This window comes from Lottia gigantea (assembly GCF_000327385.1).
Source record: "Lottia gigantea unplaced genomic scaffold LOTGIsca_46, whole genome shotgun sequence".
Classification (NCBI taxonomy): domain Eukaryota; kingdom Metazoa; phylum Mollusca; class Gastropoda; family Lottiidae; genus Lottia; species Lottia gigantea.
Genome location: NW_008709614.1, coordinates 1,584,349 through 1,599,008, shown reverse-complemented (window position 1 = coordinate 1,599,008; position 14,660 = coordinate 1,584,349). Strand labels below are relative to the sequence as shown.

The 14,660-nt window shown below is 33.9% G+C and overlaps 1 protein-coding gene across 1 annotated transcript; it reads left to right on the top strand.

Moving 5' to 3' along the window:
- Positions 1-837: 837 nt before the first annotated feature.
- On the top strand, positions 838-13,684 carry LOTGIDRAFT_124155 (hypothetical protein; the record flags this gene model as incomplete). Its single annotated transcript, XM_009061199.1, has 18 exons — positions 838-985; positions 1,738-2,069; positions 3,504-3,641; positions 4,078-4,137; positions 4,647-4,793; positions 5,132-5,211; positions 5,401-5,557; positions 5,883-5,987; positions 6,237-6,354; positions 8,061-8,313; positions 8,530-8,694; positions 8,894-9,062; positions 9,229-9,401; positions 9,590-9,794; positions 10,029-10,265; positions 10,456-10,537; positions 11,617-11,757; positions 13,509-13,684. Coding segments are annotated over 18 exons (2,886 nt in total), but the record flags the coding sequence as incomplete, so codon positions are not given.
- Between the last annotated feature and the right edge of the window lie 976 nt (positions 13,685-14,660).

Genomic DNA, 14,660 nt, shown 5'->3' with positions numbered 1-14,660 from the left:
GAAGATGATTGACATTTTGTAGTTTTAGTGTTGATTACCCATCCCCCCAGTCTCTTTTTTTTTATTATATTAAATTCTGAATATAGTTTTATTGTCGCTAATTTCAAAATTGATAAGTGTGGCATGCATACTTATTTAATGACCTGGGTAGACCTGCTTAGGTAAAAATAAATTCTTCTCAAGATAAAGTTCATTTTCAATTTGACATAATATTGAAAGAAGATTTAGATGTATTGACCTCTAATTAGCCTGAAAATGTTACATTGTGTATTTTCAGTTGTATTTTAATGCAAATAGTGGAAATGATCATGTAATTGAATCAAATTTGGTTTGTTTTTGTAGGTTAATGAAAGTGTGACTAAAGAAGAAGAACCAGTAGCTCCCCCAGTCTCTGTTTCAACTGATAATAAAAATGAAACTATACCACAAGTTGAGATAAAAATAGAAGATGTTGATGTATCAAAAGAAAATGCCAAGAATAACGAGATGACATCAGAAGCTTTAAATAATTCTCAAGTTCCTAAAAAAGCAGAGATGCAGCTTCAATATAAATATAAGCCTGGTAAGTCGTGGATTTAAAGAATACTCTTATTTCAACCGTTCCCCTTTCATATCATTGGTTTATTCTGATAGAAGTGAAAGAGTCCAATTGGATGTCATTGAACTATGTACAAGAGATCCTGATGTTCTAAACTATTAAACCAGTTATAATACTAGAGAAGCAGTAGTGATGCAGATTGTACCATATTGGTCTGGTCTGTTACACGTTCTGACTCTGAAAGACATGTATATTTATTGTTTATATATATTGTTAATGGTTTTTAACATTTTGCTTATTTTCTTCTAGAACAATGGAGTCCGGTGAATCCAGAGGGAAAGATGACATACGATAGAGAATTTTTATTACAGCTACAATTTGCTGATAATTCTGTCTCTAAACCACAAGGGTTACCAAATTTACCTGACATTATTTTAGAAAGGGTGAGTAGATTTCTAAAAGTTAATGGTTTCCATTGAAACTGACCTGTTTTGCCCCAATTTGTCAGAATCTTTAGACTTATTTTATTTTTAATGGAAATTTATGATAGTAAGTTACCCCTGCCCTGCTTACTTCATTTCTACAATACTTTAACCATGTGTTATGCTAACATTTATGCCAAAACACGAATCCCTTATTAATTTCTGATTCCAAATTTTAAAAGAATTACCTCTGTACTGTTTAGGTATAGAAACAAAGTTGTTCAAAAATAAAGATAGAAGAATTGATTATATTATATTAATCTTTATGCGAGACTTATTAACATTGATGTGGCTAAAAATATTCATTAAGATTTTATGTTTCATATTTTGTTTCAGCCTCAAATGAATCCATCTAAAATCAATGACATGGGTAGTACAGTAAGAGATTTTACACCAGATTTCTTTCAGACATTACCAGGCAGGGTAAGTATTTAAGACGAAGTTCATGACAATCTGTTGTTAGTCGTGTCATTGTTTTACCTAATGATTAAGGTGAATTGATTTTCAACAGAAATTTTATCACATTTTTTGTGATTGATGTTTCAGTGAACAAAATATCAGCTGGATACTTAAATTATTGTCTTAATAATTAAGCAAAATGATGAATGAGTTATCCCTGTCTTATTTCATTTTGATAACAAAACAGCGAATTCTTGTACTGATTGCTTTGCTTTTGTTTCTATCAAATTTGGTTCATAACTGATCCATTCATGCCAGTGAAAAAGAATTGGCCAAAAGGGATTCAGAAGTTTTTTGCCTTTGAAATTTCAGACAGGAAATCTAATTGGTACACACAATTCCTTGAAAAAACATGCAGATCGTTGCATTATAAATCCATTTTTCTCTTACAGTCTGGCTCTAGTCAAATGATTCGCAAGAAAAACAGTCAACAAGGACCTCGAAATGAACCAGGAAAAAAAATAATCAAAACAATTTCCATATCATCTCAAGATATCAAGCTACATAAAGCTGAAAAAGCTTGGGAACCAGAAAGGAAGAAAGATAAGAGCGAAATGACTGAAGAAGAAATAGAGGAGACCAAAACAAAGGTTTGTAACTTTTAACTTAAAAACGAATTTATCTGATAATGTATAACTTGATTTAATTGCAAACCAGAGAATATTTTAATTATTAACACTAGCCCTGGTTGATTCTGGATCTGTGGCTTTGGTAAAGCACTTTCTGACCAGACTCTAGAAGTACTTCAATGTTCTTTCAGTTTATTGTTTCGACTTTCGACAAACATTTGAATATTAGATTTAAACAATTAAATTTTCATCTCAGTTATTAGACTAACAAACTGAAATATGGATGATTTTTTTTGTTAAATTTACAAAGTACAAGATTTTTATTCAGATTTTCACTTGAAAAGGCAAAATGATGAACTAAGTTATCCCTGTCTGACTATATTTATGATGACAGACTGAATTCCTTGTTGCTGATTGTCTTATGTTAAAAATCCTTATGAAATCACCAATACAAATAGTCTAAAAGACATGACAAATGTATTTTTCTTTAAAAATAAGATGTTTGTTTTAATGAAAGACAAAATGATGAACTAAGTTATCCCTGTCTGACTATATTTATGATGACAGACTGAATTCCTCGTTGCTGATTGTCTTTATTAATTTTCTAGATATCAATTTGAATGATTTTCTATATATATTTATCAGACTACTTTGTTTAGATTTTGATCTCAAGCTCAAATTGATGCATATTTTTGATGTAGAGCTACCACTGATAACAGTGAAATATATTAACATTGATTATTATACGCCCACATGAAATGGGGGGCGTATATTGCCGTCACCCCTGTCCGTCCGTCCATCCACAATTGCTCTTAAACACTCTACAAGGCACAATTCTTGACTGATTTCGACGAAACTTGGTATGGTTGTTTGTAATCACCCAAGGATGAACCCTATTGAAAATCGGAAAAGTCGAAAAATATTGAGTATGAGTTATTGCGCTTGTTCTTGAAAACTCGTTCAATTTTTAGCTTGTAAACACTTTGGAAGGCACAATTCTTGACGGATTTTTAACGAAATTTGGCTTGAGTGTTTGTTATCACCCAAGGATAAAGCCTATTGAAAATCAGAAAAATCGAAAAATATTTAGTATGAGTTATTGCCCTTGTTCTTGAAAACTCGTTCAATTTGTAGCCCTTAAAAATACTAGAAGGCATGATTCTTGCCGGATTTTGACAAAAGTTGGTTTTATTTTTCAATACCGCACTGAAGATTGAATATTTGTCTTCTAGAGTTTTCACGAGCTAAAGATGGAACACGTTTTCAAGAACAAGGGCAATAACTCATACTCATTATAATTCAGTATCGCCCTAAAGAGTTCAAAAGAAGTGTAGACTTAAGGTTGAATATTTCATACTGGTGATTGTTACTGTACTGATAAATATTTTTATTCAAAATCAAAGCTGCCAGTGGGCGTATATTACCTTGCCTGGCAAGCTATCTTTTAATTTTCAGGATATATATAAACAAGTTAAAAGTATATTGAATAAATTAACTCCCCAAAAATTCCAAACTTTATTACGACAAGTAACAGAGTTAGATATAAATACAGAGAGCAGATTAATAGGTGTTACAGATCTTATCTTTGAAAAGGTAATAGAATTTTTTTACACCTGTTATAAGTAGTTATGTAACCTAGATAAGATATGTAGAATAAAATGAATTTGAAATATATTTATTTCAGACGAAACTCTTCAAATTGATTTTTTTTTTCCCTTTATGTCTTTTTGGATCTATGAAAAATTAGAATAGTAACATTGATTTGTTCATACTAAATGTATAATACTGATATTGACATTAAGAAAAAGATAACCTGGATTAGGGCCAACTTTTACTTGTGCCAAACTTCTGACATGACATTGAAAGTTCTGTATCATATTTTTATTTTTACATATTTTACAGCAAAAGCCATAATAGAATTTGATGTATGAATAAATGAAAAGATATCTGAAATTATCAAAGTTAAATATTCTTCTTTCAGTACAGAAGATAAATTGTGTGTGATGATAAAATATATTGTACATTTCAGGCTGTGAGTGAACCTGCATTTAGTGTGGCTTATGCTAATTTATGTCGTTATTTATCACAAGTAAGTTTTATTCTATTACTATGGATTCATCAGCAGGACAATATGATGAACTAAGTTATCCCTGTCTGACTATATTTATGATGACAGACTGAATTCCTCGTTGCTGATTGTCTTATATTGAAATCCACTTATCATGTATTTTACTGGGAGCTCCAAATGAAAGATTGTTATTATGAAGTACGATATTAAACTTAATTTTTTTACCATCTGTAGTTTAACCTAAGAAATCCCTTGAGTAAAACAAAAGTGAAGAAGATAATTGCAAAGATCAGCGGATCATTTTAACTAGAATCTTTATTGCATTGATAAAGTGGGATTGCAAACTGTGTAAAAAACAAATTAAATCTTTCATTGTGTAAATGCTTAACATCTTCGGCATCGTCTATCTCTGGCCTAAACTGGAATTTCCAAATGGTATGAAGGTGTAGAGTAGATTGAATAAAAGCAGTTGTAGTCGTAAAATTGAAATGTAATGTTTCATAAAAGTGAACACAAATTTTTTATTTCAGTTAAAAGTACCATCTGATTCAAAGCCAGGTGAGATGGTGAATTTCCGAACTATATTATTGACTAATTGTCAGAAAGAGTTTATGAAAGATAATGATGTAGAATCTGATTTAGAAGAAAGAAGGAAGAAAATAGAAGAAGCAACTAGTGTAAGTTTTGTTTAGTGAGATAAATCATGCTCATCATACTAGCAGTTAAGAAAACAATATGAAAGGCAAAATGATGAATGAGTTATCCCTGTCTTACTTCATATTTGATGACAAAACAGCGAATTCCTCGTACTGATTGCTTATGAATTGTTTACCTACATTTATACAATTGTCACTATCTTGATTAATGGTTATGGTGATATATATAGTACTTAATTACATCAAAATTATCCTGTGAACGTAATATAGAAACTACACACAATAGGATTGATAATAGTAAGCTTGTGTGTCAGATAAGAACCATATTCAGGAAAACCATTATATTGTCTTAATCACAGGAGGAAGAAAAGAAAACGTTAGAAGATGAATTCCAAGTGGCAGCGTCAAGTGCTCGGCGTAGATCCACAGGAAATATTAGGTAATTTAAATTTTTTCACTTAGTATGAGCTCAATTATTTGATATGGTTGATTGTACGCTGGAACCAAGACTAAGAATTAAACAGTCTTCATGGTATCGAAATAAATCTGGGAAGGAAAAAAAATCCAAGGTTACATAATCAAGTCATTTTGTGTTAATATAAAGTGTAATATTTTGGATCTATTTCAGGTTTATAGGTGAATTATTTAAATTAAAAATGTTAACTGTAAATATTATGCATAATTGTGTATTTAAATTATTAAAATCTCGAGATGAAGAAAATCTAGAATGTTTATGTCGACTGTTGACTACTATTGGTAAAGAGTTAGATGAAGCTAAAGCTAAGGTAAGCATATAGAGTTACATTGTGTGGTTCTACTGACAAAATGATTTAACATAATGCTGTTTTGTTGTTGCCTATCATTTTAAACAGACAAGTTTTGACTTGCAGTAAGTTTTTGTATTATCGCTAATCATTGATTTTATCAAGTCTATATTTTTGCTTGGCAACAATTTCCAACTTTCAACCAAAATGATGACAACGTTGTCCCGTGTCTGATATCTAAATGTTGATATCCCTTGTTGAGATCACTGATTGGTTGATAATTGAATCTTCATTAAGTTGATGAGCTGGGAAAGGGTGAATGTTGATATAAGATTCTATATTTCAGACAAGAGTAGACCAGTATTTTCAACAGATGTCTAAAATTGTCAGTGAGAAGAAAACATCCTCTAGAATAAGATTTTTGTTACAAGATGTTATTGATTTAAGATTAGTAAGTATTTATTGATATTAAATTTTCTGAATCTAACTTCTTCCAGCATTTAAAAGTTGCCCGCATTAAATACTAAATACTATTTCTCTCTGAGCCTGACTCCATGACACATATGTGTCAAGAAGCATTTAAATTTTAAAATAGATGATCTACACTTACATATAGTTTACAATAATTCTACTTTCATTCTTTGTTGTTATAATGATAAATGTATTTGATTATCTTAAACATTTTTTTTATACTTTTCAGCGTAATTGGGTTCCAAGACGGGAAGATTATAATCCTAAAACCATTGACCAAATCCATAAAGAGGCTGCAAAAGAAAGTGCTCAAAAGGCTCTTTTATTGTCTCAACCTCTTCCACCAAGTACACCAAAACATGATGGCCGTCGTGATAGTCGTGATGGCAGATCATCTGGTAGAGGTGGACGTAAGTAGCCCATTATTTTATAAACATGTAGATGTGAAAAATGAGTTATTGAAATACTATACACTCTTTGAATTGCTGTTCCATTTAAGTCTTATCTTATAAAATACATCTACAGTAAAAACTGTATTAAGCGACCACGCAGGGGAAAATACAAAAACGGTCTCTTACCGGAGGTGGTCTCTTATGAAAGAATTGAGTCGGCTGAAACAATTTCATTCATTTCCTTTATTTCATTCTATGTATTAGAAATCCGCGCGTTCACCACTCATAGCACCAAAAACACTGTTATTCCTTTAACAATGGGCTACGGCATTCCGAGCGCGACAATCTTTATAAAACTCCCAAGTTTATTTGTTAATTTCTTCATTGCCGGTGAACCGCTCGACACATTTTCGATCGGGAGAAACATTGCTTTCAAAATCCTCCATGATTTCTCGACCACTTTTCCCGGCTTTCGCCAAGTTGATGACCTTGACCCTTTCATTTAATGCTAAAACATTACGTGTAAGCTTCGACATTTTGAAAATGAATGGCTCATGCTTAACTGCCTTTTTATACGCCCACATGAATATGTATATTCCCCTGTCCGTCGGTCCGTCAACATTTCTTGTGAGCACTAAAGAGACAACAGTTTTTATCTGATTTTGATAAAACTTGGTGTGATGCTTTAGATTGATAAGATCTCGGTCAAGTTTGAATTTGACATATTTTCGATGAACGGTTTTTGAGATATTGCCCTTGACTTAGAACGCCTTGAAATTTGTTAAAAATAGATTGTGAGCAGGATTGAAGCTACAGTTTTCAACTGATTCTGATGAATCTTGGTGTGATCATTGGAATTGATAAGATCTCGGACAAGTTCTAACTTGACGCATTTTCGATGGACGGTTTTTGAGTTTATGCCATTAACTTACGAAAAACGCGTTAAAATTTGTTTGTGAGCACAATAGAAGCTACAGTTTTCAACCGATTCTGATAGAACTTGGTGTGATCATTGGAATTGATAAGATCTCGGACAAGTTCTAACAAGAGATATTTTTGAGGAACGTTTTTTGAGTTATTGCCCTTTACTTTGTAAACACGCGTCAATAGTTGTTTTTTGTCCTTGATTAGAGCTGTGTGATTTAATTGTTTGTTGTATTTGGGTTATTGATATTGATTTTAAAAAATTTTGAGGAATTATTCAGCATAAATAATTTCTTCAATATGAGAAAATTCATACTTTAGTCACTAAAGACTGTTTTATTATTTCTGACAGCTGCCAGTGGGCGTATGTTACCTTGCAATGCAAGCTATCTTTTATATCGATAATAGACTGATATTAATCATTAACAAGCTATAAAATCAATCCTTAGACCGATTAACAATCATCTCGATTAATCCCACCGATATGTGAAACAACGTGATGTTTAATCAAGGGAGTTAATAGTGTCATGGTCGCTTAATTGACTCAATATGATTACACGGGAGTGTAAATACACGGTCGCTGGTCGCGTAATGAAGGTGGTTGCTTATCAGTCGTTAATTACATTGAAAACTCGTAGGGGGGATTTTATTGTGGTCGCATATTGAAGGTGATCGCTTAATAAAGGTGGTCGCGTGAGCAGGATATACTGTAATTGTTTTTATGTATATTTTTTTAGCTCCAAATCGTGGTTCTCAGAATGCAAGAAATGATGATGGATGGACTCCTGTGTCTTCCAAATCATTGCGTAACATAGATCTGACCAAAATGAAGATAACCAAGACTCCAGTGGATGACAATATTCAACTAGGTCCTGGTGGAGGATCATCAAGATTTGGTGTTTGGGGTCGAGGCAGCAGTGGTGGTGGTCTTGCTACCAAGTCATCTTCCCAGGAAGGTGAATCACCTGCTAATAATGCTCCAGCTAATAGGTAGGACAAGTTATTTCATTTCTCTTTTTACCAACAGGAGGTCTTGCTTTACAACACTGATGGAAGGTTAATTTAATTTACAAAAGATATCTTTCTTCTTGATAAAATTGTTAATCTTTCTGATAGATTGTCATGCTTTTCGTCAAATTGATACATCTCATATGTAATAAAATAAGCAGTTGGATTTAAATTTACCTTTATAAATCATTTCTTCAGATTCACAGCTTTACGTCCAGAAGATGATGGGAGACCATTTGGTCGTGGTACTAGTCCAGCTCGAAGTGATAGTAGAAATCGTGGTATGGGAGGTTTTGGTAGAGGTACACTTACACCACGATCTTCTCAAGAAATGGATCGTGAACGAGCTATTGCTAATGTTAGGTAAGGGAATATAACTTCTGTAATGGGAGTTTTTAAGTTTACAGATAATACTCGTAGCATGCGCTGTCTACATTATTTGGAAAAATTGTGTTGTCCCAAAAAACACATTAGGTTTCTAATTTATTTTTTCTTTAGGATGTCATTTTGATTTATTAGATACAAGACTAGAATATAATATTGCTTTTGATATATTTTGTAGAAATATAGCCGGTAGGGGCAGTAATCCAGCTAGTAGAGAAAATAGTAGAACCAGGGAATCAAGAATAGACCAGAAACTAGATACACATAGTAAACAATTATCAGAGGAAGAAATAGAGAAAAAGACTAAAAGTATTATTGATGAATATTTACATATTAATGATATCAAAGTAAGTAATATTTAAGCTTAAATCAAAAAAGAACCACAAAATCTATTTCAAATGTGGTAATTACATGTTGTTTTGCTATTCATTTCACATAATGGCTTAAATAATTTCAATGTTTAAGTAGAATTATTGACATGTGTTCATGAACAAGACTTTTTTCTATTTACAGGAAGCCTGTTTATGTGTATCTGAAATAAACCATCCATCAAATGTCCATCTATTTGTTGAACTGTCTATTAATTCTGTATTAGAAAGATCTAAAATAGCTCGCCAACAGACTGGTAATCTCCACCATGAATTAATTAGTAAAAAAATAATCTCAGTAGAGGCATACTTAAAAGGGTAAGTGGACAGATTTTGAGTTTTGATCCCCATCCCTTTCTGAACGTGAAGGGACTGACAACGATAGAGATCAAGTAATGAAACAAAGACTAAGCTGCTCTCATTACCTAATTTCTAGTCTCCATGGGTGCAGGCAAGTATGATACTTAGATTAGAAATATTGAAAAGAAAATTTAATTCCCTTCCAGATTAAAACAAACATTAGAAATGGCTGAGGATATGGAAATTGATATACCAAAGATTTGGCAATATTTAGGAGAGTTAATAGGGCCAATGGTTCAAGATGGTTGTGTACCTTTAAGTTTCTTAAAACAAGCATGTGAGCCACTACAAGAAAGTGGTAAAGCTGGGAACTTAGTTGCAGAAATACTTCATGATGCTAGCCAAAGATTGGTATGTCTAACATCTTCAGCATTTACATTAGATATTTTCTTCTTGGCCTGTGCTTTTGTAATTTCAATTAAAAATTGTTTTTACAACCACTAAACATGACTAAAGGGTATACCATGGATGGTTGTCAGATGTTTTGTTTCTTTTCTTCATTTTTTTTTTTCTTTGGATGTTAATTTATAAATTAGTTGAAGAAATTCTTGCAGAGATCTATATTACCTTACTACTGTATTTCAGGGCCACAAAAAAATAGCTCAATTATGGAGACATTCAGAATTGACATGGACAGATTTTGTGGAAGAAGACAAAATAAAACAATTCCTTTTGGATAAAGGATTGGAATTTACTGTAGCTACTGATTCTGCTCCATCTACCCCAGTGGATAAAGTTTCATTTGAAACAATACAAGAACAATTATTAGTTCGTTTACGTGATGAGAATTGTGATAATGAACATATATTTGATTGGATTGAGGTAAACAGTGTTGATATTCTTATTAATAATTGTGATTTGTGTCATGTTCTAGAACTGGTATAAATGTTGCAGAACTGTCAAAAAAACAAATAAGTGTATGGTCTAGTTGCCATGCTTGCCAGTATGTGTGAAAATTCTATTGGATTTTAAAAACGTACAGATAATAATTATTATATTTATTTATTTTCAGGCCAATATTCCAGATGAGATGACAAAATGTCCTCGTTTTATTCGCACATTAATGACTGCTGTATGTAAAAGCGCTATCGATGGTTAGTAAATTTGTTAGCACACAGAATTGTAAAGTAAGCAGGCTTTATTGCCGAGCACGCTGTATGTACACTGAGTTTAACTGGTTCCAGAATGACTCGATCTCAAAGTCACACATTAATTTAATCAAAAGTTAACTATTGTGCATGAGCAGTTAAAAGTAAACAACGCAATTGTGTGGAAACACATCAAAGCGAGTTTAAGCTTGGAGTAATGACTGACTGGAGGAACATCGCCTCGTCTTGTAATGCTACAGTTCAGTGCCGCTGTCAATCAACACGTGACGTGAATCGGCTCTTTCCTTAAGCGTTTCTATTTGATGCAGATGATTGGATTTGCGTATGTTGTAGGACTATTAATAATGAAGGTATAATAGATAATTAATAAAGGATTAGGCCTATTATAGATAGTAGGCTATAAATTATATTATATATGTCTGGCTGTATGGCATCATTTCGCGAGAATAAAAATCAATTTTCCTCCATAAAAAGGTAACATTTGACTTCGAATAACTTCGGTCCGCACGGTTCATTGAAAATGTTTCGTTTTCATTGAACTTTCATCTTTCTATTTATGGTTATCATATATTCAAGTGATCTCAGGCACTAACTATTGATGTTTGTTTGCACGTACATCCTAGAATATAGAATTGTTCAAATCCAACAACTCATCGTCAAAATCTTAGTTTTCAATCGCTTTAAAAAAAAAAAAAATCAAGAAATCCGTTTTTCATGGAAGCTGCTAATTTGGTTTCAACTGCGCATGCGTGTTGTTTATACATAAAGGGTACGTTAGATTGCACATCTTGGCTTCAATCGTGGCCGCTACCGACATGGAATTGATCGATCGGGTTGCTAGGTGCAGTCAAGCTGGTTGCTAAGTAAAGTAGAGTCAAGCGACACTGAGTATAGTTTTCTATAGGCGGTGTTCCACTAGTCAGTCATTACATTCTAGCACTTACCTGAGAATTAGTGATTTACACCATCATAAATGTAAGTTTCTTTACAGAAAGAATTGTTGTGTTGTATTATATAGAATAACCTTTATATTATTGTAATAATTGAATTTGTTATTGTAGAAGGTGTTAATTGTAAAGTAACACAACGTGTTATCAAACAACGTCAAGCGTTATTAGTCAGATACATAGATAATCAACAAGAATTCGAACTACAGGCGTTATATGCTTTACAAGCTTTAGTTAATGAATTACAACATCCACCAGGTGAGAAATAATCAAATTTGTTTAAGCCTCCCTTGTATAATAAACTAGTGTCCAAAAGAAACGATACCACCTGTTAACAACGACATAAAAGAAAAACTAAACAATGCAGAAGTTTAGGATTGGTGTTATGCTTTTGAGAAATCCTTTCACAACATCTGTACAAAAATTTCATTTCAATAAAATCTGTACAACCAATATGACAAGCCTTTAAAGATGGGTGGGGTCGAAAAAAGAACATTTCGTTAGAGCACTGATCACAGAAACAACGGGAAATGTCACACCACACATCACAAAGTCAAGTCAGTAGCGGGTATGTCCACCGTGAGCATCATTACATGCCAGAACACGCCTACGGACTGATGCCATTCCTCGAGGAGACATCGTTCCAAGTCCTGGACGTTGACTGGAGGCACACGGCGATGTCGGATTTGCCGATCGAGGTGGTCCCATAAGTGCTCGATGGGATTCATGTCCGGTGAACATGCGGGCCATGGCAAAACCTGTACGTTGGCAAGGAAGTTCTGTGTCAATCTTGCTGTGTGTGGCCTTGCATTGTCATGTTGGAAAAGGAATCCACGAGGGTGTTGCTGAATAAAGGGCACCACAACAGGCCGTAGGATGTCATCAATATAACGCTGTGCATTCAGGTTTCCACGAATTACGACAAGCCTCGTTTTGACGTCACCACATATGCCACCCCAAACCATTAACCCTCCACCTCCAAACGGCCAGACCTGTTGGATACAGTTAGGCGCCAAACGTTCACCAAATCGTCGGTATACAAGCTGCCGTCCATCGTTTTTGAAGATGAGGAATCTGCTCTTATCAGAGAACATAACACGTGCCCAGTCCCGCTGTTGCCAACTCGCCTGGCCCAGATCAGTCTGTTGTTCCGGTGTCGAGGCGTCAGGAGCGGACTGCGGTAGGGATGACGTGGCCGGATACCATACTGCCGTAGTCTCCTGTAGACGGTCTGTCGACTGATCCTGTGTCCCAGTGCTGTAGCCGCCGTGGACGTTGCTGTTACAGTGCGGTTCCTCAGGTGTAATACCCGGATGTAACGATCTTCACGGGGCGTGGTTACTCGTGGTCTTCCACTCCTGGGCCTGTCTGACGTCTGACCTGTTTGAAGTAACTGCTGCATCAACCTGGTGATAGTGATGCGTGCGCAGCCCAACTTTCTGGTGACGTCGACGTGTGTCGCTCCTTGTTGGACCATTCCAACGGCTCTCTCTCTCTCTCGATGGCTGTCAAACGTGGCATATCTTGTGTTCTTTTTGTTGCTGTGATATCAACGTGTCTGATCAGCTGTTTTATACAGTTTTTATGCACGTGCAGAACATGCTAGAGAGGGAAATGTCACTTTCACGAAATTTACGTTTTTTCCCGGAAGTGATCACGTGTTCCCGCTATTTTTATCGACTATGCTGTGTTTGGGATGTGCAATACGAATTGGCATGTTTTCATATTAGACAAGTCACTTAGTAAAAAAACAATTTTGAAAATAAGTTGGTATCGTTTCTTTTGGACACTAGTTTATATTAAAGGAATAGGTTCACCATTCGTTTGACCAATTGCACTTTAGTCTCAGAAACAGAAATCTCATCACCAGTGTTCTTATTTGCCACCATACTGGTAACTGGCCCTTAAGTGAGTATAGAATGAGCTCTTATGAAATAGGATTAAGATGTTTTAAGTTTGAAAAGGCAGAATTTCTATCAAGCTATATCATGTTTTAATTTTTGTTGTAGGAGTGTTGAGATCTTTCTTTGAATATTTATATGATGAAGATGTTATATCAGAAACTGGTTTTACACAGTGGTCAGCTAGTGATGATCCTGCTGAACAGGAAGGCAAAGGTGTGGCAATGAAAGCTGTAGTTCAATTCTTTGCCTGGTTAAAAGAAGGAGAGAATGAAGAGAGTTGAAGTAAAGCCTGGTCTAGTTCTTTTTGAAATATCCAGGGATCTCGCTTGTGCTGTAATCATTGGCATTGATTCTCTTTCATAATAAAAACTTCAAAATTACAGAAGCCAGTAATATTGGAGGCTTGAAAGAGCATTGATGCCGAACACCATTCATTGACTTGGCATTAAATTGAATGCTATCACTTCATATACAATGTGCTTAAAAAGTGATCTTATTTATAAATCATAGCTGTATATGGCTTAAGAAAATGCCAACTTGACAATTGTTATGACAAATTGCCTTGATAACAATAATTTTGTGAATAAGTATTTTTTTTGGTATTTTTAAGAGACTATAATGGAGAATGAGGAATCAATTTGTTTATTATTGTATGTTATTTAAATATGAACTTTTTGTTATTTCTAAATTATGTTTAACAGAGGCCATATATAAATTCTAAAGCTAGCTAAAAAAAAAAAAAACCTTATTTAATTCTATTTTTCCTTTGTTTCTGTCTTGTTTTGTTAAAACTACTGGTGTCTGAATTGTGTATGTTGACTTTTTCTTTTCTGTATCATTTTGTTGGAAGTTATTGATCATGTGTGTGATCACTCTGCATAATGCATGCAGATGAAAAATCATAACATATGCCCACATTTGAATAATGTACAATAATGTTGAAGCATTTTACTGTGGCTTTTGTTCGTTTTGAGAGTCTGATGAATGAAAGCCAAACTGATTGACTAAAATTAAATGGTGATGAGTTATATATATTATATTGTAGTCAATTGAAGGCTTTCTATGTTGACTATAACTATGGATGTTTATATAATTGAAATGGTTTCCAAGGGAACTGGATCAGATTTAAAAAAAAATAAACTTGTGTAGATTAACTGTGATCTTGTGAACTGAACTTTTGAGTTGATATGAATGGCATGGAAATTCCCTGATCAGGAGGGTGGATTTGAATTTCTTAAAGAAATTGTATTTTGCATG